This window comes from Eleutherodactylus coqui, chromosome 10 (genome assembly GCF_035609145.1).
Source record: "Eleutherodactylus coqui strain aEleCoq1 chromosome 10, aEleCoq1.hap1, whole genome shotgun sequence".
NCBI lineage: Eukaryota > Metazoa > Chordata > Amphibia > Anura > Eleutherodactylidae > Eleutherodactylus > Eleutherodactylus coqui.
In genome coordinates, this window is record NC_089846.1 from 19,506,861 (window position 1) to 19,531,100 (window position 24,240).

The window sequence follows — 24,240 nt, forward strand, 5'->3', positions numbered from 1 at the left end:
GATCGAAGGCTGCATCTCTGTTCTGCTTCATCATCTTGTTGGGTCTCATCTCCTGGGGTCTTCAGAATTTTAGCTACCCTCTTCAGTCATTCATTGACCGTAGTCTTGTGTTGCTTCAACCCTTCTTGATTTTGAGGGACCTTATAACATTTCCAGTGAAGGAACTTCTGCTATCGCCACCATAGACTCAGATACTTGTGGTCAACTTCCTAGCCCTCAAAGACCTCGCTGACCGGAGTGGCCCTGTATGTTTTTTGCTTTATCCTTTCTTCTCAATGGCAACTTCGTGATGGACCTTCATGATACTTTAGGAATATTCTCCAGACCCTTTTGATAAGATTTTACAGAACAGGCAGGTGAGTGCTATTATTTATGGGTACACATCCCTATTAACTACGATATATGCTCTGAACTTATATGATAGCTTTGTTGCTTCTTCAGTGACATTATGAAAACCTACGTGGTGCTCTTGTTAATGCTGGGCCTGCAGGTCTCAGCCGCCTTCAAAATCTGTGCTTTTAATATCAAGAGTTTTGGAGAAGCCAAAGCATCCAACAAGAAGATTATGGGCATCTTAGTGAAGGTAGGTGAACCTGAATCTATCTCATTTATCTGCATTGATTACTAATACATGTGGTCTTATTGTTATCTAAGTCTCAATTCTAAACCGACACAATGTAAGCGATAAGAAATAGTTGTACCGTTTATGTCTTTTATTGAGCACAGTGCAGGACAAAAATAGGTGAACCTCTGTGTTGATGAGTTATCCAAGAACTAATTGGAAAAATGTGTTCATTTAAGAAGATGAGATTGGAAATGCTGTTTTACTGGTGCTTTGCTCATTAAATAAAGGCACACAAAGCCTGGTTACTGACAATTCTGTTCTTCTCAAGGGAGACTGCTTTGTGTGAGCCATGCCTTATGCAAAGAACTTCCATAAGACGTGTTATAGAGATGCATGAAGCTGAAAAAGGCTACAAACCAATTACTAAGGCCCTGGGTGTACATTAGTCCCTGGTTAGACAAATTATCTACACCTGGATAAACCCAAGCAAAAGATATAAATAAAGACTATACAGACTGCAGAAACTGCTGTTCATGTGTCCACTATTAGAGAAACACTGACTATAGAAGGACACCATGAAGGAAGCCACCGCTGTCTAAAAATAACACTGTAGCCCATCTCAAGTTTACCTAAGATCATCTGGATGTTCCACAATCTTCAATGGATGGATGAGACAAAAATGGAAGGTTTTAGTACAAATGTATAACACTATGTTTAGAGGAAAAAACACTGAAGACATCAAAACATCATTCAACTACAAAGCCTTGTGGAAAGAGCATCATGGTTTGGGGCTGTTTTGCGTATCAGGGCCTGGACGCCTTGTGATCTTTAAGGGAATGATACACTCTAAGGTGCATCAGAACATCTTACAGAGGATTGTAAGGGCAGCCACCCATGACATCAAGCTAAAGAGACATTGGATGATGGCACAAGACCATGACCCAAAACGCACGAGAAAAACAATTAAAGGATGGTTAAAAAGATTTGTAACATAGCATGTACGGCATATGTCTATCCAGTTCAAACTATTAAACCCCAATGTAGATAGATCAAGAGGAAGGCAAAAAAAACACAATGAGGTAGAAGCCAATTTTCCCCATTTAAGGAGAAAAAAAACCTTCCTGACTCCAATCTGGCAATCGGAAGGAATGGCCAAATTACAGTCCGGACCTTACCCCTATGGAGATACTGTGACATGACCTTAAGAGGGCTGTACACACAAGGCATCCCAGAAATACTGATGAAATGAAACACATTTGCAGGGAGCAATGGTCCAAACTTTCTTCTCAATGTTGTACAAATCTTTACAGCTACATGAAATGTTTGGTGGAGGTGATTACTGCTAAAAAGGGATCTACAAGTTAATAAATTAAAGGGTTCACTTACTTTTTCTCCCTGCAGTGTGGATGATTATTCAATGTGCTCAATAAAATAAATGAACGGTACAACTGCTTGTGTGTTATTAGTTACAATGGGGCATATTTACCTAGGTCGTAGTTTCATATGTCAGTCTAAGTAAGCTATGTTCTGGCGTCCCTTTGACAAATATATAGATGTAACATCTTTAAAGCAGACATTTGGCATGGCGGATGTTCCTACACAATTTCCATAGATTGGCTGCTGCCATTCATTTTGAATAGCTAGCCACGCTACACCAACGCGAGATGCGTTAGCACTGCTACATCGGTATTAAGAGGCACAAGCTTCTTAATACATTTGTCACATTTAGGGCTTATTCAGACGACCGTATATCGGCCACGTATTCACGCCGGCCGATATACGGCGTCCCTCTCTGCAGAGGGAGGAGGCTGGAAGAGCCAGGAGCAGTGCTCTGAGCTCCCACCCCCTCTTCGCCAACTCCCCACCCCCTCTCTGCCCCCCTGCACTATTTGCAATGAGGAGGAGGCGGGACATCCCTCTCATTGCAAATAGTGCAGAGGGGCGGAGAGGGGGTGGAGAGGAGGCAGAAAGGGGGCGGGAGCTCAGAGAACTGCTCCCGGCTCTTCCAGCCTCCTCCCCCTGCAGAGAGAGACGCCGTATATCGGCCGGCGTGAATACCTGGCCGATATACGGTCGAGAGGCATATCCAAACCTATGCTAGCTCCGAGTTGGTGTAAATTTGTGCTACATTATATACCAGTTTCTGGCGTACATGATAGTAAATGTGTCAGGCCGCACGTGGCCACACTCCCTAAAGCTAGGACCCACCCACATTTTCAACAACATGGTGAAGCCTGACATATGCCTGCAAAAAGTCACAAAAATTGGCACGTACATATTACTAGTGATCAATGCAAAAATCCAGGTAAGTCCAGAGGGCCATCTGCTTGTCTGTCTGATCTGTCCATCCATCCGAATCTTCTAGATTGAGTGATCATCTTATATCTGAGTGACATTCTCACATCACTCTCTTCTCACTATAGATTCTCTCTCGCTGTGATATTAGTGTCATCCAAGAAGTGAGAGACTCCAAGGGAGAAGCGGTTCCTGCTCTTGTGAATGAGCTCAACAGGTAATCACAAGCTAACCAAAGTAGATGGTGGTCATTGTTCCGTACAGTATACTAAAGGTACTACGAAAAATGTTTGGTACCGTGTTAGCCAGTAAAGCAAAGTGTGACTGTACTCAGTAAGAGAAACCACGTAATCTTGTAGATATGAGACCTTTTAATGGCTAACAAAAATACATGATGTTATAGTGAGCTTTCAAACCTACTCAGGGTTCTTCCTCAGGCATAATGGAACAGATCTAAATACGTATTTAAAAACATATACACATGATCACATGGGAGGGCACAGACATAGTGTGCTTAATTTGCACTTGAAACAAATTCCAGTCCAGGATAAGAGGGCACAGACACGGTGTGATTAATAGCACTTAGATACAAAACCAGAAAGGGATAACAGTAAATACTTAATTAGTCCAGTGACAAGGAATGTGAAAGTTTTATGGACTCTAAATTGATGTTATGGGGTCAGCGTATTACCTCTGCTCTGGTTTTCTCATAATCTCCACTAACGTTAAAAAAAACAACTCAGAGATTCATTAAAGAACCCTGTGTTGGTTCGAAAGCTCGCTATAACATCATGTATTTTTGTTAGCCATTAAAAGGTAACATATCTACAAGATTACTTGGTTTCTCTTACTGAGAACAATCACACTAAGGGTAGTTTGAAACAGGACGACTGTCTGGCACTTAAGTGCCCGGCAACCGTCCCAACGACTATCGTTGCTGTGTTTTTACACAGTAGCAATAGTTCCTCAGTGAATGGAGGCAGAGCCCACCAGAAATCTCTTCCGGCCGCCCGCATCCATTCACAGTGAACAGGCAGTTGTTCAAAGATGAATGACTGCCTGATTACACAGGCCAACAGTCGCTCTGTTTTTAGGTGAACTGTAAAGCAAGCGACTCCAACACATTAATGATTCTCGCTCACTTGCTGTGTCAGGTCCCGTGTTTACACAGAACGACAGTCACCTGTAATCGCTCTTTTGAACAGTCACTCGGACAACTATCGGCCCTTGTAAAAGTAGCCTAAAATAGTAGTAAACAATCAAATGCTGCATTTCATGCAGTGAGTACTACTGGGCGAATGATCTGAAATTTGATGGGTGACTAGTGGACCCCATATAATATATTGGAAGCTGAAGGGTGTGATGCGCAGGGTGTGACTACATATATGGTTTCCCAGTGTCCTGAATGATTTCATCCTTTTCTAGATTTGACAGTGTCCATCGCTACCAACACCTGGAGAGCAAAAGACTGGGGAGAAACAGCTACAAGGAGCAGTTTGTCTTTATCTACAGGTACAGCAGAGGTAGATAATCTATCTCATATCTCTATTTATTGTACACATATATATTCTGTAGCGATGCACATCATAGGGTTTTGTCCCCATTGGGTCTCACAGTCTAAATTCACATAGTAACATATAGTGTATGAGGGTGAAAAAAGACATATGTCCATCTAGTTCAACCTGTTATCCCCCAATGTTGATCCAGAGAAAAGCAAAAAAAAACAACAATTAGGTAGAAGCCTAATTGGAAGAGCGTCGCTGGGTGTTACCAAAGACATTTATCCCCTATCCACAGGTTGTTCCATATGAAGGCAGCAACAACGCACATTTTCAATCACCACTCCATTCACTTCTATGGGACAGTTGGAGATCGAAGCACTTGGCAATCTTCCTCCATCCGATAGAAGTGACTGGAGCGACAGTATGCACACCAGTGCTTCATTCACATGGGGGAGGGGGGGTGTTTAAGGGGTGCCATTCCTAGAATCGCTGGTGTCTCACAAGTCGGTCCCCTAACAATCAGACATTTATCCCCTATCCTGTGGAAATCCCTTTAACTGTCAGAGTTTGATTTTGTTTCCTGTGTTGTAATTGTGACATTTTTTACACAACAGAGCCGACACTGTGAAGGTGATAGACTGGTACCAGTATGTGGAGGATCATCCAGACCACCCAGAAGCCTTTGCAAGAGAACCCTTTGCTGTCCGCTTTCACTCTCCAACCACAGGTTTGCTATGTTGGAGCCCCCCCCCTCCCCTTTCCCTCTGTAGTGACCCAGAGTTGGGGTGTCTTTAGAGTAGATGTATGTCCACTTTGTGTTAACTGTCTTGTGTGTACTTGTGTTGATCCATGGTCTATGTAAGTGTTAACAAGCCTTGTTGTGGCAAATCTGTCCTACCTAACTTGTTTGTTGAGGGGGGCAGTGGAGGAGTTTAGTAGAAGTTAGGAGGCGAGGCCTAGTGAGGAGTGAGCAAGAGGAAGTGAAGAGATGTAGTCGGTGGAGGACGTGTCAGCGGGAGGCTGAAGCTCGCTTTAGCTTCTGCCTGCGCAGAGCCGTGGGCCCATCTCATTTACCGTGGGATGTTTTTTCCTCAGTGGGGACAGAAGCTAAGTGTAATGGTTCCTGCTATGACAAGTTGAGAGGAGTAACTAGCAAGCAATGAAAGGCAAGAATTGCGTGTTAAACCACCATGTCAGGAGCATACCCCCGGGGATCGTCTTACAGATAACTTAGACTGAGGACACCTAGATTACAAGAAGGAAAGTGTCTCCTAGAAGAACATGTGTGTGTAACAGAGTTACAATGAAAAAAGTTTGGCACCGTGTTAGCCAGTAGAGCAAAATGTGATTGTTCCCAGCAAGAGAAACTAAGTAATCTTGTAGATATGATACCTTTTAATGCCTAACAAAAATACATGATGTTATAGCGAGCTTCCGAACCAACGCAGGGTTCTTCTTCAGGCTTAAATTAAATAGATCCAAAGAAGCATGCATATATATACACACTTATGACAAGGCACAGACATGGATGTGAATAATTTGCACTTAAAAGAATACTTCAACAGAAATGCTAGCATCTTTAAATAGTCACTGATAAGGGAATGAAGGTTTTTTGGTCCCTGAATTAGTGTTGAGGGGGTCACCAGGTCAGTAGTGTTATTTCTGCTATAGATTTCTCATAATTCCCCTTCACGCATGAATCCTCATGAAGAATTTAGCCCTCTATTGAAAGTGTCATCTTGAGAACCCCGTGGTCTCGCCCGCAACGGCCGGCCTCCGCACCTCTCCCCTTTTATATTTAAAGGAGATGTCCCGAGGCAGCAAGTGGGGTTATACACTTCTGTATGGCCATAATAATGCACTTTGTAATATACATTGTGCATTAATTATGAGCCATACAGAAGTTATAAAAAGTTTTTTACTTACCTGCTCCGTTGCTAGCGTCCTGGTCTCCATGGTGCCGACTAATTTTTGGCCTCCGATGGCCAAATTAGCCGCGCTTGCGCAGTCCGGGTCTTCTGCTGTTCTCTATGGGGCTCCGTGTAGCTCCGTGTAGCTCCGCCCCGTCACGTGCCGATTCCAGCCAATCAGGAGGCTGGAATCGGCAGTGGACCGCACAGAAGAGCTGCGGTCCACGAAGATAGAGGATCCCGGCGGCCATCTTCAGCGGTAAGTATTGAAGTCACCGGACCGCCGGGATTCAGGTAAGCGCTGTGCGGGTGGTTTTTTTAACCCCTGCATCGGGGTTGTCTCGCGCCGAACGGGGGGGGGGTTTAAAAAAAAAAAAACCCGTTTCGGCGCGGGACATCTCCTTTAACATTAGACCTGATCGTAGTATTACCGCCAACCTCTGACAACATTAGAACACTGGCTACTGGATTCTATTAACTTTTTGTTTTTTACTTTTTGCAGTTATCAAAGATTTTGCCCTGTTGTCTCATCACACATGTCCGAGTAAAGCAGCCAGTGAGATTAACAGACTCTTACAGGTGATGCTTCAGGTGAAAAGCCGCTGGAAAATTGAGGTGGGTCGAACAAGTGAAAAAGAAAAATAGTGCTACTATTGCACCAAGATACACAATGCCCACTGTATGGACCCCTTAAACAGCCGGGGTCCTTCACTGAAATCAAGGGGGCACCATTGAGCTCCAAATCTCACAAAAGTGAGACCACACGCTGGTGAGCCTTAGGACGTGTGTGCATAGGCTGTAGTTTCGGGGCCTTACGGGTACAGACCATAAAATAAAGGTTATGCTTGGGTTCTGTCTATATTTCCACCTTCTAGGTTACTATTGGTAGATGGGGGGTAAAATCTGACTGACAGAGTCTAGCGGCTGTACAATGAGGCTCGTTAAAACAGTTGACCTTCTTCTAGTCACTGTCATTTATCCTGTTTCCAGAGTCTTATGCTCCTCGGAGACCTGAATGCTGCCTGCGGCTATGTGACGGCTGAGGAATGGAGGAACATTCAGCTCAGGAGCAGCGACACTTTCCACTGGTTGATTGGCGATAAAGATGATACAACGGTGAACCAGAAGACGCACTGCGCATATGACCGGTAATTCTAGGAGAGGGGAATTGGGAGTCAATACAAGTTAGATGCCATTTAAAGGAGATGATTGTGTAGTTTTTTTACTCCATAATCTCGGCGCTCCCTACATAATACACTAGTTTGCAGCATTTCTACTAATTGTACAATTTAATTCATTTAAAGGGAATTTCCAGCACTACACTATCGATGACCCATCCTCAGGATAGGATTTCAGGTCGGTCTGCTACTCAGGATCCCCACCAATCAGCTGGCTGAAGTGCCACCTTCATTTCAGTCCACACCAGGCACAGCGCCGTACATTATATAGTGGCTGTGCCTGGTATTGTAGCTTAGTCCCATTCACTTGAGTGCAACTGAGTAACTCTCAGGCCATGTGAGTGATCAATGTGACATCAGCAGCCTGATAAAGAGGTCACAGCACGGCCCCTTCAAACAGCTTACCGGTGGAGCCCACAGATCAACTATTGATGACCTATCCTGAGGATAAGTCCTCAATAGTACAGTCCTGGAAGACCCCTTTAACTACCAGCGATCACCTTCTATATCATGAACATAAATTAAAGGTTGTCATAGCCCCTCCTACTGGTAGTAAGGCCTCCTTCACATGGCAGCATTTGTGAGCCAAAACGAGGAATGGAACCTACAGAGAAAAAGTATAATGGAAAGTTCTGCACCTCTTCCATTGTTTGGACCCATTTCTGATTTTGGCTTCGAAGTACTAATGCAAAACACTGACTAAAGCCTCATGTCCATGAGTGGGTTTGATTTGCAGAACCTGCGCAGGATATCCGCAAATCAAGCCGCCCATAGGGAATCAGTGCCCGCAAAATAATTTAACCCTTTCCAATCCAATTTGTATCCTGGTTTTCCTAGGGGGCTTACTCTTTTTCTGCCGTTATACAACGGCGCTATCTGCTGGCTAAAGCCAGTACTGCATGAGGTGACACGTTGGATAGGCTCCGACGGCAGAGAGGCTGGCAATATACAGTAAGAGAACCCCGACGGACGTCTTCCAACATCGGAGTTGTACAGCCTTAAATCATAAGGTCTTCAGATGTCAGACAGTGGATTGGAAAGGGTTAAGCTTGCAGATTTGTGTTGTGGACCTTTTGGTCCTGAAAAACAAATTGCTGCATGCTTTATTTTTCTGCGGATCCCACACTGACGGCTTCCATTCAAGTCAATGGCAGTCGTCCGATCCGTGGCACACCCGCAGCTGACACTGCAGATGTGCCGCTGATCCCGTTTGAAAAAGAAAAAACTCCTACTGCGCATGTGCCGCCATGCAGAAGAAGGAACATCCATCTGGGACGCAGAAGACCCGCACAGACCCAGAACAGGTAAAATAATGTCCTCGGCGGTGGGATTCCACTGCGGGCTCCTGCCCACGGATTCTGACCCACCTGTGGACATAAGGCCTAACTCCTGCAGTCTTAACACGGCATAAGAGTACTGAATACAGGTTAGAAGTATAGCTGCTTTCTTCCAGAACCAGCGTCATGCTTATCCATAGGCTGCGTTGTGTACTCCAGCTCAGCTCCATTCTAGCGCCAATACCAGATGCAGCCATGGACAGGAGCGGCGCACTTCTTTTCTAATCTCTTATATCCACTTTAAAGGGAACCTGTCACCCAGTTTAACCCTTCTAAACATTCTGCAGCACTAATTAATAAAATTTACTAAACTAGCTTCATTGACAGCCCAGTGCCCGCACAACCTGTGGGTCGTGGCTCACATATTTCATCACAAAGGAACTCTATTGTGAGGTCTCATATAGTTGGATAACTCTATTTTCTATTAGTAGCCGCTATGTGTTTTGCACACATCCGTCACCGGTGGGCGCTCTGGCTCACAGTATCCATTATAGCAGTGTTTCCTAACTCCAGTCCTGAAAGAGGTCATGTTTTCAGGATCTTCTATAGTAAGAACACCGGTGGCAATGTCTGAGGCACTGACAATAATTACATCACCTGTGCAATACTGAGGAAATCAAGAAAACATGACCTGTTGGGGTCTCCGAGGACTGGAGTTGGGGAATACTGCATTATAGAGTAGATCATAACCAACGATCTTAATACTCACCAACCCCACGGATGGAGATTTGACCTCTAGGATAGACAATTTAGCACCTTGTCAAGTACAGATCGACTCAACTCTGACTGGTCACACACCTTTGGTGACTTGTCATTGACTGACTTGATCGGTTGTCCTGTTATATATACGTTTGCCAGTCCTAGTCCCACACATTTTAACTATATTTTCTAATAAAGTTGATTTAGGTGTCTATACTGTGAAGGGTGTCAGATTTATTCTTAGACTTCTCTGCTTCAGTGAATCTACCGAGTTTTAGGCATCTTTCACGCGGGCTGCAAAACGCCTGTATGTGAAGCCCGTGGTTTCCAATGGGTTCTTAGCGATGATTTTGTAGCCCGCGTGAAAAAGGCCTAAGATTGGAAGAACAGAAGCTACCGCTCTTAGGGTCATGTTAATGTAAAATGGTGATCTCTCTCTCTCTCGGCAGGGCCAAAACAGACACGTCACAGCGGGGAGGAGCCAAAAACTAGGGCGGGGTCGAACACGGCTTGATGCTCGTTCGGGTAACTAGCACCATCAAGTACGCGAATACTCGAACGACCATCAAGTTCGGCAGAGTACGTTCGCTCTATTGAAAACCTTCAGTATGATCCAAATGTGCAGCAGAATTTTTCCCCAGTGAGTGAATTGGGTTTGTTAAGACCGCCCTCACTTACAGTGTACTGTAGTTGGTCGTGGACTCTGCAGCTTGTATACGAGGTGTGAAACTGGACTAAGGCCTCATTCACACAAGCATATTTGCGCCACAAATGACCATGAACAGAACCCATTGATTTCAGGAGGTTCGTTCACACTTGCAGATTTATTTCTTTACATCATCTTCGATTGCACAAAAAAATATGTAGCATGTCCTCTTTTGGCGCGTACTACGCACCACAATATGCCATGGAAGGGAGTGGGCTAGCATAAATATGCCGTGACTATGCAGAAATCCTGCATACGTATCGTGCATGTGCAGAGCAGTGGGCCCTTCTGTGTACGCACAAATACAGTGTGAAATACACAGGCAAGTGCAATGTTCGGTCATGTATATAGGCAGTGTGTGTACGCGACCAAAACCTGCATACACCATGTGATGCATGCGTTCACGTGTCTGGAGGAGACATTGTATCATGTAGCGATCACCTGTTTGTCTGTGATCCCCAGAATTGTGGTCCACGGGGAGGAGCTTCTTAAAGGGATTGTACCGCGTTCTGCAAAACCATTTAATTTCAAGAAGAAACTTGGTTTATCTGAAGAGGAGGTAAGAGGCATTTTATGGAGGTGGAGTTAGCAGGGTGGATAAATATATGTCTAAGAAATTGTAGAACTGCTGCATTTACCATCTTGTATGGGTTCGCCTCAGTAAAGGTGCATATACACCGGCAAGCAAAACTCAGACCGATATGGCACTTGCACACCTGCATTTTTTTTAATGCAAGTACGAAGCGTTACACAACAAAATCACATTGCAGTCAGTTTGCTGCACTTATTTAAGGCTTCTTTCACATGAGCACGTATTGGCTGTCCGTCTTGCGCTGTGATCTGATGCATTGGATTCCAATGCATCAGATCACATGGGCGTATTTCTGAGACGTAAAAACGCCCGACCGGCCAATATAGCGTCGGGCATTTTTACATCAGGCCCAAAAGATAGTCCTGGAACTATCTTTTGGGCTGGAATACGGCGGTCGCTGCTTAACTCCCTCCCTCTGTTCTCCTCCACCCTGTGCAGGCTCACCTGTCGTTCCTCCCCGCTTGTTCTGTGCAATGGGAGGGGGCAGAGCCAAGTGCCAGTCCACCCTGCCTCCTCTCATTGATGGCTATGGACAAGGGGCATGGAGAGTGGATGTTTAGCTCTGCCCACATCCCACCCCTTGTCCATAGCCATCAATGGGAGGCGGGGTGGACCACAGCTTAGCTCTGCCCCCATCCATTGCACAGAACGAGCGGTGAGCCGGCGATTGGGAGGGAGGGGAAATGGGCAATGGCCTGGTGAGCTCAGCGCATTTGCGCCGGCCTCACTAGGCCATATGAACGGACGCACAAACGTTTGATTTGTCTTGCCCGTTTACCAGATTTTTCACTCCCAACGTAGCGTACATCAGCTGGCTGTGAAAACGACTGGCCGATATGCGCTTGTGTGAAAGAAGCCCAAGTGTGTGAAAACCACCCATTCTTCAGTGTGTAAAAAGCATTTGCATGAAACTCACAAGCGCAATACAATTTTTTTTTCTTCCTTTTCTGTTCCTATAAGGGAAGAATGGGAGATTAAGAAATCGCTTAAAAATAGGACATGCAATTTTTCTCTTGCAACGCTTCGAGAAAGATGGCACAAGGGAATGCAAACATGGAACATAATGGGTTCTTTACCTGTGCGACTCACAGAAATAATGCGGAAAACACTCATTTAAAAGCACCCTTAAAGATAATCTTGACTGCCTGCAGTATAAGGGCTGATTTACATGGGGGTAAACATACATCATATTATACACAACACTGAGTCCATAGAACGCATTGATCTCAACGGGTTTATTCACAAATGCATATTCATCAGTTTTCAGTCATGTAGAAAAAAAAAGTCCAGTTTTAGTCCATATTCTGGACCGAAAGAGACCATAGAAATGAATGGGACTGAGTCAATATGCAGCAAATACGCATGAAACACAGATTTAGTGCGTATCTGCACATCAAAGGCTCCTTCTTGCATTTATTTCCCCCCACGTGTAAATACGCAGCTAGTGCGCAAGAGACACAAGGGCCAAACATGCCTCGAACAGGCGAGTGTCTGTAAATATGACCCTGCATTTACCTTATGAGGTGCCCATAAGCTAGGAACACACCAGCCATAAGTGCAGGGCATGCCAGTCACGACGACTGGCACATGAAATCCAAGCCAGCTGTATTGCTTAAAGCTCTCCCAACACTGTAACTTACCGCGTGGACCGAGAGTAACTTACCTCCAATGTGATGCAGGCGGGGCGGTGTGTTTAGGAGCCAGAGCCACCCGCTAGCGGTAAAGGGCATCTACCAGGGCATCACAGGGGTGGAACAAATTTAACACCCCAAAAGTAGTGTTAAAGTTACGGGAGGGGGGGACCTTATCACTTTTTTTTTTTTTTTAATTAAAGTATTTTTTATTAAACTTTTTTCACCTTTTACATATTATTAAAACATTTCTTACATAACTTTGGTTTCCCCCCCTCCCCTCCCCCCTCCCCCTCTCCCTCCCCCCTCCTCCTCTCCCTCCCCCCCCTAAGATCTCTCTCTCAGTGTTCAGTTCTTTGGATAAACTGTCTCTAATTAAACAATGTGCTTTATCGTAGCCAATAGTAACAGTTCTTGTATTGCTTGTTTGTTTTCTTCTTTGGTCTTTTTGTTGCTTGTCCTCTTGCTGTTTTCTTTTACTGGTTCAGGGTTATTTTTTGTTACATACACGGGGCGGCGCCATATCCTTTGCCCCTTGTCTGGTCTCTCTCTCTCCCATCCCTCCCTTCCCATCCTATCTCGTTGATCCTTACCGCTTTATTTTATTATGTAGCGAGTCTGTAAGTTATTCTACATTTCCTAATAAACTCTGTATATATCAATTACATGCTTTGTTATGTCCTATTAGATCCTCGGTTTACTGGTGCTTCCCCACACGGCTCACCACTCCACTTATGCATTTGGTCCAGCACTGTTACTCTGGGCGTGTATCCATCTCAGCCAAATGTCCTGGTATTTTTGGCTGGTCTTGCGCTTAGTATATATGCTCCTTTCCCACGGTAAAATTTGGTTGACCTTGTTTTTGAATTCTCCCAGCGTGGGTGGTCCTTCATCCAACCAACGTTGGGCTATTGTTTTTCTGGCTATATACAGTAGTCTAGCTACCGCTAGTTTTTCATGGTCATCCAACGCTAGGTCTTGTATGTATCCCAGGATGCACACGTATGGTGTAAAGTCCATACGTATGCCAAATGCTGCGTTTATTGCATTTCTTATTCCCACCCAATATCTATGCAATTTCGGACAACGCCATAGCATGTGGATTAGGTCCGCCGTGTGGGTTTTGCACCTTACACATATCGGGGAGGTTCTCATTCCTATATTGTGTAAGAAGGCCGGGGTGCGGTACACTCTGTGTATTAGGAATATTTGTGAGACTCTGTGTGACTCACTCAGAGATAACTGGGGTGTCATTTGCAGTATTTCCTCCCAGTGCGACTCCTCAATGGGTCCTATGTCTGCTTCCCATTTTGCTTTTGTTAGTATCGGGTTTCGTGCATTAACCGTGTCCTGTATGTGGGAATATAGTACAGATATTTTCCCTGTTGTGGTGGTGGCTTTTCCTATTATGTCCGCTACTATATTAGTTGTCACTGCTATTTCTGTCAAGTTTTTTTCCGCTTGTATAGCGTGTCTAAGCTGCAAATATTTGTAAAAGTCACTATTGGGGATGCTGTAATTCTGTCTTATCTGCTCGAGGGTTTTTAGTTCCCACCCCTCCAGTATCTGATCCATTCTCCTGACTCCCCTGTCTTTCCACCCTTGGAAGCCTCTTAGCTTGTTGATTTCTGGCAGGTGTGGGTTATTCCATATGGGGGTATGCTGGGTGCAGCTTTTTATATTGAACATATTTCTGGTCTTCCACCATATTTTATGTGTCATTGTTAGTGTGGGGGCGCTTTGACCGTTTTTTTTTTAAACGCTCCACGTTCCAGGGTTTCGAGCAGGTGTGACCCCCTGAAAAAATTTTTAAGAATTCTAAAACTAGCATCTTGTGTCTCTTCTGTCTCCCATCCCCTGAGATGCTGCAGCTGTGAGGCCACGAAATACGAGAACGGGTTGGGCAAAGCTAGTCCTCCCTTTTCTTTTGAGTTGTATAATAGTTCCAATTTTATCCTGGGTGTCTTCCCTCTCCATATGAGCTCTCTAAATAATCCCTTGACCTTGTGGAAGAATTTTTGTGTTATCCAGTGTGGGGAATTGTGTATTAGATATAGCAGTTGGGGCATCCATATCATTTTTATTAGATTCACTCTTCCTATGATTGACATGGGTAGTTTCCGCCATATGTGAAGTTTTTGTTTCCATTTTTCCATAAGTGGTTCTAGGTTTATTTTCCCGTATTCGCTGACGTTTTTCGTAATTTTAACTCCCAGGTATTTAATTATTGGGGTGCATTTCAGGGTTAGTTCTCTATTAGCAATTTGCATACCTGGGGTATCTACCGGTAGTATTTCGGATTTCGTCCAATTGATGGTGAGTCCTGAGAAGGCTCCGAATTCTTTTATTGCTAGCATCGCGGTTTCCAAGGATTTTTCCCCATCCCCTAAGAATAATAACATGTCATCTGCGTATAGAGCGATTTTTTCCTCTATATTTCCTCTTCTGAATCCCACTATTTCCTGATGTGCTCGAATTTTGCATCCCAGGGGCTCTATTGCAAGCGCAAACAGCAGTGGCGATAGTGGGCACCCTTGCCTTGTCCCTCTATGTAGTGGGAAGGCTTCTGAGGACCCCCCGTTAATGGTCACATCCGCCTCCGCTCCAGCATATAGAAGTTTTACCCTTTGCACAAATATTGGGCCACAGCCCATTTTTTCTAATACCTTCCACAAGTATTGCCACTCGACGCTATCGAACGCCTTGGCCGCGTCTAATGAGCATATGGTTCTATCTCCGGCGTTATCTACGGGTATTTGTAGGTTTAGAAATACCCTACGGATATTCGTTGCCGTTGATCTTGCTGGTATAAATCCACTCTGGTCTGGGTGCACCAAGGTGGATGTCACTTGTGTTAGCCGCTTTGCCAGAACTTTTGCTATAATTTTGACGTCCGCGTTTAACAGCGATATTGGTCTATACGAATCCATCGACAGGGGGTCTTTTTCTGGTTTTAGCAGAATTATTATTTTTGCTTTTCGCATTGTTTGTGGCAGTTCCCCTTCCTTCTCCGCCCCCACCCATGTCTCTAGAAGTTGTGGTAGTAAGGTGTCTGCGTGTTGTTTGTAAAATTCTATTGGGAAACCATCCTCCCCTGGGGCCTTGTTATTTTGCATGTCTTTTACCGCCTCCTGCATCTCCTCCAAGTCTATTGGTGCATCAAGGAACTCTCTCTGTTCCTCCGACAATTTACGTGTTCCTATGTCCGCTAAGTATTCCTCGATTTGTTCCCCCGTTTTTTCCAGTTTCGAGGAGTACAAAGAGGAGTAGAATTCACGTGCAATCTCTCTTATGGCTGTTGTATCCCTGACAATCTCGCCTTGTGCGTCTTTTAGTTCAATGATATACGTGGGGCTGGTTTGTGCTCGCGCAATAACTGCCAGCATATGTCCCGTTTTTTCTCCCTCCTCGTAATATGTCTGTTTTCGGAACCCGTTTTTAATTGCCGCCGTGTCTAGTACGTAATTATTAAGGGCCTCTTGAGCTTGTTTCCATAGGTTGAGTGCTGTTATTGTTTTCTCTTTTATATAGTTTTCTTCCGATTCTTTTAGTTTGTCTCGTATTTTTTGTCCTCTATCTCTATGCCCCTTTTTCGCCTGTGTGATTTGTTGTATGTATACCCCCCTCATATATGCCTTCATGGCCTCCCAGCAGACCGTCATGCTTGTGGTACCCTTATTTAGTGTAAAATATTCCTCTAGTGTCGTTTTCACTATTTCCTTGTTTAATATATTTAGCCAGTGCGAGTTCAGATTCCATCTCTTTTGGGGGTGACTATCGGTGTTGCTATGTTGTATGTCCAGGCGTAGTATGGAATGATCAGATACCATTCTTGGCAGATATTCTATCAGGGTTATATCTCTATATATCTGGATATTCCCTACCGCTAGGTCTATTCTAGATAAACATTGGTGTGTGGATGAGTAGCAGGAATATTGTTTATGTGTGGGGTGCCGTGTTCTCCATATATCTATTAATGATATTTCTTTTATTAGTTTACCTAATGGTGTTAGGTTCCTTTCTTCGTTTACGCTTCCTGCCCTTAGTCTGTCCTGTGTAGGGTTAATGACCGAATTAAAGTCACCTATGATAAGGACTGGGATGTCCGGTTTGTCTGCTATGAATCCTATAACTTGCCGCATTGTCATGTTATTGTATGGTGGCGGGATATATACTGAAGCTATAATGCATGTATAATTGTATATTCTGCAGTGTAGGCATATGAAGCGGCCTTCCGGATCGATTTTTCGTGATAGGCATTTAAACGGTATATGTCTGTGAACCACTATGCTAACCCCCCTGGAGTACCTGGTGTGTGTGGAGTGGAAGCTCTGTCCCATCCCTCCTATTTTGAGTGTGTCCGTATTTTCTTTTGATAGGTGCGTCTCCTGCATACATATAATAGCCGGGCCTTGTTCCTTAATGACTTTCAGTATTGCTGATCGTTTTGTCTGGTCGCTCATACCTCTCACGTTCCACGATACGACCCTGATCTTACTACTCATTTTTTGGGTTTTTTGTTTTTCGCAGGATTATTTTCTGTGTGTTACCACCCCTTTTTGTTTTTGCGAGTGAGTCGCACTGGGAGGACCCCCGTCTCAATATTTGTGTCTCCCCCATGTCTCCCCGTATATGTGTATGTGTACTACTATTTGTTCTCCGCAATGGGCCTCTCCAGCAACATTTTGGTTTGGCCCCCCACATCCGCCAATACATACATTTATTCACCTTTGCAATGCAGATTTTCGTTATTTGCAGTATACTATTCAACCGTACAATTACATTAACATTTCTTCCCCTTATCCCTCCCTGAACCATTTTTCTATCGTTTAACCTTATCCCTTTTAACTGTATACTATCTAGTATTTCCCAACTATGCGAGAGAGAGACCAAACAACAAACATCCCCAACACATAACTCACTGATCCGTTGTCTCATCGGATCGGGGTACCAGTCCTCCATTCTCCTACACGATGCATCCTGTCGTCCCAGGAGCTCCTTTCAAAAAATTTTCGGTTCCCTTTGTGTGCACATTACTTTGGGTGCAGCCTCTTCATGGTGACTTGCGCGGCGATCTTCCCCTCCGGATCTGTTCTTCATTTTGATCTATCCAGTGACCTGCGTCTTTTGGGTTTTCGAAGAAATGTGTCGTACCCAGCGCCGCCACTCTCAGTTTAGCCGGGTACAACATCCCATAGGGCACTTGTAGGTTTCGCAGCCGTCTTTTTATTTCTATAAATGTTGCTCGCTTCTTTTGTATTTCCGTAGAGAAGTCTGGATAAAAGGAGATTTTCGCGCCGTTGTATTGAACTTCACCCTTTTCGCGGGCCTTTTGGAGTATGGTATCACGGTCTCTATAGTGCAGCACTTTGATGAGTATCGGTCTGGCTGGAGCCCCCGGGGGGAGGGGTCGTGTCGGCACGCGGTGGGCTCTTTCGACTGCAAACATCGCAGTTAGGGTGTTTCTTCCGAACAATTCGGGCAGCCATGTTTCGAAGAATTCTGCTGCGTTTCTTCCTCCCGTCTTTTCTGGGAGGCTCACAATTCTCACGTTGTTCCTTCTTGACCTATTTTCTAAGTCATCTACTTTGTTCTGTAGGTATTGTATGTCGTGCAGATTTTTTCCCACGTCTCGTTGCATCGGCTGTATTGCGTCTTCTACGTTGTTCAGTTTCTGTCAGACGCTCTGATATTTTCCTCATATCTTGCCGTAGCAGGTTTACATTACTTTGCATCGCCCCCATCTGCATGTTAAGGTTGTTCAGTAACGCATTGCCTTTAGTAATTTCGCTGAAGATTTCTTTCAGTGTAGGTTCTCTGGCACATCTATCGCCCTCCTGTCTTTGGTCTTTTTTGGCAGCATCTTCTGTACTTTGATAGGTGTCTCGTGTAGGGCTGTCTGGCGTGTTTGCATATTTTGCGCTGTGCATGCAGATGTCTGGGCTGCTCGTACTGTTCATGCTGTCTCTTGCGTGATGTTTTTCTGTGTTGGCACCATTATTATTGTGGGCATGATTTATGGCTTCTTGCCTGTTTCCAGCAGAGTCTTGTACAGCATGTGGACTGCTTTGTTTGACTTTATCTTTGCTGTGTTTAACAGGCTCCGTTAGTGTATTTGCTTTGTCTGCCCTCTCCTTGTCTCTCCCACTTTCTGTGTATGCTGTGCCGGTGACTTCCTCCTCCCCTCCTGCCCCCACCATCTCCGTGCTTCTCTGCAAACTCTCCTGCTCCCCTGTGTCTCCCTTTTGTTGCTTGGGGCTTATGGGGACTTCTTTACTGCCTCCCTCTTCCCTGGCCAGTTTGCGTGCAGTGTCTGCACTATTTACACTGAGCCGCGGTATGAGCGTTCTCGGCTCCCTCCCGCCGGCGCCATCTTGCCTCTGCCGGCCGCCGGCTTCTTCTGCTTTTCCCCGCTCCTTGCCTCGCACCATTATTGCTGCTGTCACTCGTTTCACCTCCGGAGCTTGCTGCTGTGCCTCCGCTGCTGTTCGCTGTCTCTGGGTCCCGTTTTCAGGATGGGATTGTCGGGTCTTTCAGGAGCTACACTGAGGTGCGACTTTCTACATCTCCGGCCAGGCTCCGCCCCCCGGAGCTACAGTTTAAATTAGAACAAGCTCTGCTCATCTAGAACTAATGTCCTTCGGACTGAACAGCGCTCATCCTCAACTGCTGGGGGCTTACAGTGCTTATGTTTATATGCCCCCTGTGGCTATAGATAATAATATAATAATAATCTTTATTTGTATAGCGCCAACATATTCCGCAGCGCTTACATAGACAGGGGGGAATACAGAAAGACAAAATACAAACATTACAGAACCACGGTTACATATAGTAATCAGTTGATGGAAACAATAGGGGTGCGGGTCCTGCTCCAACGAGCTTACATACTACAAGTAATGGGGTGATACAGAAGGTAAAGGGGCTGGACATGTGCACAGTATGGCGAGGTGGAGAGTGAGCGATGCTATACACATAGACAATGGTCAGACATTTAGCCGTGTGACGGCAGAATCGGTATGACTGCAGGAGCGGTTTATGACGGCTAGCAGGGATTGCAGTCAGTAGGTCAGGGAGCATGTTATCAGGCGGAGTACAGAGGGGTTTGTTTAGGGAATGCGGTATGCCTCCCTGAAGAGGTGCATTTTTAGAGCACGCCTGAAGTTCTGCGAGTCCTGGATTGCTCGGGTAGCCTTTGGTAGTGCGTTCCAGAGGACCGGTGCTGCTCTGGAGAAGTCTTGGAGGCGGGAATGAGAAGTTCGAATTAAAGGGGCGCTCAGTCTGGTTTCATTAGCAGAGCGGAGAGCCCGGGCTGGTTGATGGATTGAGATGAGGGAGGCGATATAGGGTGGCGCTGTACTGTGGAGGGCTTTGTGGATGAAGGTAGCGAGTTTGAATTGAATTCTGTATTTAACGGGCAGCCAGTGCAGTGACCGGCACAGGACAGAGGCGTCCGAGTAGCGGCTGGACAGGAAGATGAGCCTGGCTGCCGCATTCAGGATGGATTGGAGAGGGTAGAGTCTGGTGCAGGGGAGGCCGATCAGCAACGAGTTGCAATAATCGAGCCGGGAGTGGATGAGGGCGACAATAAGCGTTTTTAACGTCTCCACAGTGAGAAAAGAGCGGATTCTTGCGATGTTCTTGAGGTGCAGCTGACATGTTCGGGCCAGAGATTGGATGTAGGGGGCAAAAGAGAGATCAGAGTCAAATATGACCCCAAGGCAGCGGGCGTGTTGTCTAGGAGTTATGGTGGCGCCACACACTGAGATGGAGATGTCAGGATGAGGTCGGTTAGTGGAGGGTGGAAATACCAGTAAGTCAGTTTTAGAGAGGTTTAGTTTTAGGTAGAGAGAGGACATGGTGTTAGAGACAGCGGACAGACAGTGATGTTTTGGAGGAAGGGTGCAGAGATGTCACGGGCAGAGGTGTATAGCTGGGTGTCATCAGCGTACAGGTGGTATTTGAGGCCAAAACTCCTGATGGTTTGTCCAATAGGGGCTGTGTAGATAGAGAAGAGAAGGGGGCCAAGGACCGAGCCCTGGGGGACCCCAACAGCAAGGGGAAGAGGAGGAGAGGTAGAGCCAGCAAAGGAGACACTGAAAGAGCGGTCAGATAGGTAAGAGGAGAACCAGGAGAGGGCAGTGTCCTTTAGGCCAATGGAGCGTAGCATACTGAGGAGGAGTTTGTGGTCAACAGTGTCAAACGCTGCAGAAAGGTCGAGGAGGATCAGTAGGGAGTAATCGCCCCTCGATTTGGCTGTCAGTAGGTCATTGGATACCCTAGTAAGGGCAGTTTCTGTCGAGTGTTGAGGTCGGAAGCCAGACTGTAGGGGGTCTAGGAGAGAGTTCTCTGATAAATAGCTTACAAGGCGGGAGTAAACTAGGCGTTCTAGTAGTTTGGAGATGAAGGGGAGGTTTGAGATGGGTCTGTAGTTGGCAGCATCAGTCGCGTCCAGAGTCGGTTTCTTTAGCAGTGGGGATATGATGGCGTGTTTGAAAGAAGAGGGAAAGATGCCAGAGGTCAGAGAGAGGTTGAATATAGTGGTGAGATGGGAGATGACCACTGGGGAGAAGGAACGGAGGTGGTGTGAGGGGAGAGGGTCGCTAGCGCAGGTGGTGGGGCGAGCAGAGAAGAGCAATTTGGAGACTTCTTCCTCTGTCGCTGGTCTGAGTACAGACAGTGAGCAGGAGCTAGATGCAGTGCTGACAGGACTAGGGTCAGGGCTAGTCTGGGATTGGGAAGTTATTTCCTGACGGATGTCGTCTATTTTCTTTTTGAAGTAAGCAGCCAACTCTTCAGCACTGAGCTCCGTCACTGGGGGCTGCGGTTTTGGGCTGAGAAGGGAGTGAAAAGTATCAAAGAGCCGTTTAGGGTTGTGCGATAATGAGGAGACTAGAGAGGTGAAGTAGACTTGTTTGGCATGGTGGAGGGCGAGGTTGTAGGTTCTGAGCATGAATTTGTAGTGGAGGAAGTCTGGTGCCGTTTGCGATTTCCTCCACAGCCGTTCAGCACTTCTAGAGCACCGCCGGATGAAGCGTGTATGAGTGTGAGCCAGGGTTGCTGTGTTCTACATCGAATGGCTCGGGTTCTGGGGGGCGCTGCTTCATCCAGGGCATGTTTGAGAGCGGTGTTGTAGTGAGCGGCAGCCAGGTTGGGGCAGGAGAGGAGAGAGATGGGGGACAGAGAGGACTGTAGGGATTCAGCAAAGTCCTGGGTGTGAATGGCCTTAAGGTTCCTGTAGGTACTGTAGGTAGGTGGGTCTGGAGAGATGGTAGGGAGCGTGACAGAGAAAGAGAGGAAGTTATGATCCGAGAGTGGGAGAGGGGAGTTAGTGAAGTTGGAAACAGAGCAGAGACGGAAGAAGACCAGATCAAGAGTGTTGCCATCCCTGTGAGTGGGAGAGGCTGTGAGTTGAGAGAGACCAAGGGAGGAGGTGAGCGAAAGAAGCTTAGAGGCAGAAGGGGACATAGGGTCATTAGTGGGGATGTTAAAATCACCTAAGATGAGGGTTGGAATTTCACAGGATAGGAAGTGGGGGAGCCAGGCAGCAAAGTGGTCCAAAAACAGGCGAGGAGCACCTGGGGGGCGATAGATAACTGCTACTCGCATGGACAGCGGGCGGAAAAGCCGTAGCATATGTACCTCAAATGATGGAAAAGTGAGTGAGGGTACAGGGGGGATGACCTGGTAGGTGCATTTCGGGGAAAGAAGAGCACCTACTCCTCCGCCACGCCTGTCATCTGGTCTCGGGGTATGGGAGAACTGCAGGCCATTGTAAGACAATGCAGCAGGGGAGGCCGTGTCAGACTGCTGTATCCACGTTTCTGTTAGAGCTAGCAGGTTTAAAGATTTAGCAGTAAAAAAGTCATGGATGGTGGGGAGTTTATTACATGCTGACTGGCAGTTCCAGAGGGCACATTTAAAGGAGTCAGGGGAGGCTATGCATGGGCTATCAGTTGGGCTTGGGGATTTTATTGGTGAGCCCGGTAAGGGGTAATAGCTAGGAGCAGTGGAGGGTGGGCCAGGATTGGGAGAGATATCCCCAGCAGCTAGTAGCAGCAGGATAGAGAGGGTTAGCAGATGGCTAGGAGATTTATGAGGGCAGCTGTTATTTTTGTTAGTGGCACTAGGGGGTTTGAGGCTAAGCAAGAAGGTAAAGAGTGCATGAGAGCTGTGCATAGGCGAGGACAGGAGAGAGGGGCTAATGTGTATAGAGTGCCCCAGAGGTGGGCACTTGAAAGAAGTTCTGAAACTGAGAGCAAGAATGAGAACAGAGGTGACAGCATTAGCGATAGCTTTGAAGTGCAAAGTATTTAGGCAGAGTTTGTGGCCTACCTGTCTCCTACCATGTCGAACTGCCATGGTCAAACTGTCTCATACTTTCTACAGCAAACTGTCTCATACTTTCTACAGCATACTTCATAACAGCATTATATTCGCGTGGCAGCCACCCGCGTGGCATGCATGCTTACACTGATATTATAGTAAAAGTTTAAGGTATGACTAGGAAACAGCTGGGAGTGGCTAATCAGGTTCCAATTGACTGGCCAGCTGACTTTAGCATTGCAAACCTAATGACCAAAAGGGGGGGGGTGAAATTTATTGCTCTCCTTAGATAAGGAAAGCATCTCAGCAAGGATGGGTGAAAGATGCCATTTGGGGGAGGTGGATGGCAGAAATGACTAAAAGTAAAGTTTCATTTACCGATGCAAACAGATGAAATGCAAAATACACAATTCACAGCAAGCAAGCAGCACAGAGGATTTAAGCAGAGGGAGATAGCAGTTCAGCTTGGAGTAGGATGATGCAGAAATGAACGTACCGATGCAAACAGATGAAATGCAAAATACACAATTCACAGCAAGCAAGCAGCACAGAGGATTTAAGCAGAGGGAGATAGCAGTTCAGCTTGGAGTAGGATGATGCAGAAATGAACGTACCTGTTGAGAGAGGGAGAATATGGTCCTGCATGGGCAACTTGCTGATGGAGAATGTAAAATGATGTTCTCCACAAATACCTTTAAACTATTTTCCCTCTTCAGGCTCTGGAGGTGAGCGACCATTTTCCAGTAGAAGTGAATCTCCGTGCCGATCCTCGTCTGGACAGAGAACTATGATCATGGCTTCAATACCTTTACTGTAAATCTAATAAAGTATTTCTGCCCTTGTAAGATGAAGGGCATCTCTTGCTCTTAATTACAGGCATGTCTGGTTACCTGTACTGGGAAGGGTCGCCGTCATATTTGTGTATTTTAGTGTTTGTGTACTGCACCCATACACATCACTCCATCTGGGTTTTGCTGCCAAGAGATGCCGTATCTAACACCACCTTATGATCAGCCCAGCATTAAAAAAAATTGTCCATTCTTTAGGTTCTCTATGAAGACAAACGGAGGATCATATGCAGGTGCAATGTCTTGATAAAGTTGGCCATCGTGGGCCGACTGCATCCTCTGCTCACAGGTATATACAAGCTCTATATAATAGCTTGTATATGCCCTTCATATGTCAGGGATATCAATCAGCAGTCACAGGGCTCACCAATACGGCACCAAGTACAATTTTTCAATATATCCACTAATATGAAAGGTCACTTAGAAGATATAACATGCATATTTAAAAACTGCCAACCCCTTTAATTTGCAGGTCCCACAGAGTTCAGTAAATTGTACTCCCAATGCCAAGGTAGTGTAACCAACCTCTGGTAGAACCAGTCAGGTCAAGCAGCCGCTTCTCTTGGCAATAAACCTTCTATAGTTGGAGAAATTGGGCTTGCTGTTAGGGATATCTGGTGGAGACCCCTCAGCAACTGCCCCTATTCCCTC

The 24,240-nt window shown here is 45.8% G+C and overlaps 1 protein-coding gene across 1 annotated transcript; it reads left to right on the forward strand.

The window, feature by feature from the left end:
* The first annotated feature begins 448 nt into the window (after positions 1–448).
* On the forward strand, positions 449–23,573 carry LOC136579694 (deoxyribonuclease-1-like). The gene is made up of 8 exons (XM_066579751.1): positions 449–583; positions 2,989–3,077; positions 4,286–4,372; positions 4,977–5,089; positions 6,775–6,887; positions 7,263–7,420; positions 10,655–10,751; positions 23,458–23,573. The coding sequence occupies exons 1-8, from the start codon at positions 449–451 to the stop codon at positions 23,530–23,532; spliced, it is 867 nt and encodes a 288-aa protein (XP_066435848.1). The 3' UTR covers positions 23,533–23,573.
* The last annotated feature ends 667 nt before the right edge of the window (positions 23,574–24,240 follow it).

Coding starts and splice junctions, on each gene's coding strand:
- LOC136579694 (XM_066579751.1), top strand. CDS start 449: ATGAAAACCTACGTGGTGCTCTTGTTAATGCTGGGCCTGCAGGTCTCA. Junction 5,090..6,774: donor CTTTCACTCTCCAACCACAG/GTTTGCTATGTT, acceptor TACTTTTTGCAG/TTATCAAAGATTTTGCCCTG. Junction 7,421..10,654: donor ACGCACTGCGCATATGACCG/GTAATTCTAGGA, acceptor TGTGATCCCCAG/AATTGTGGTCCACGGGGAGG.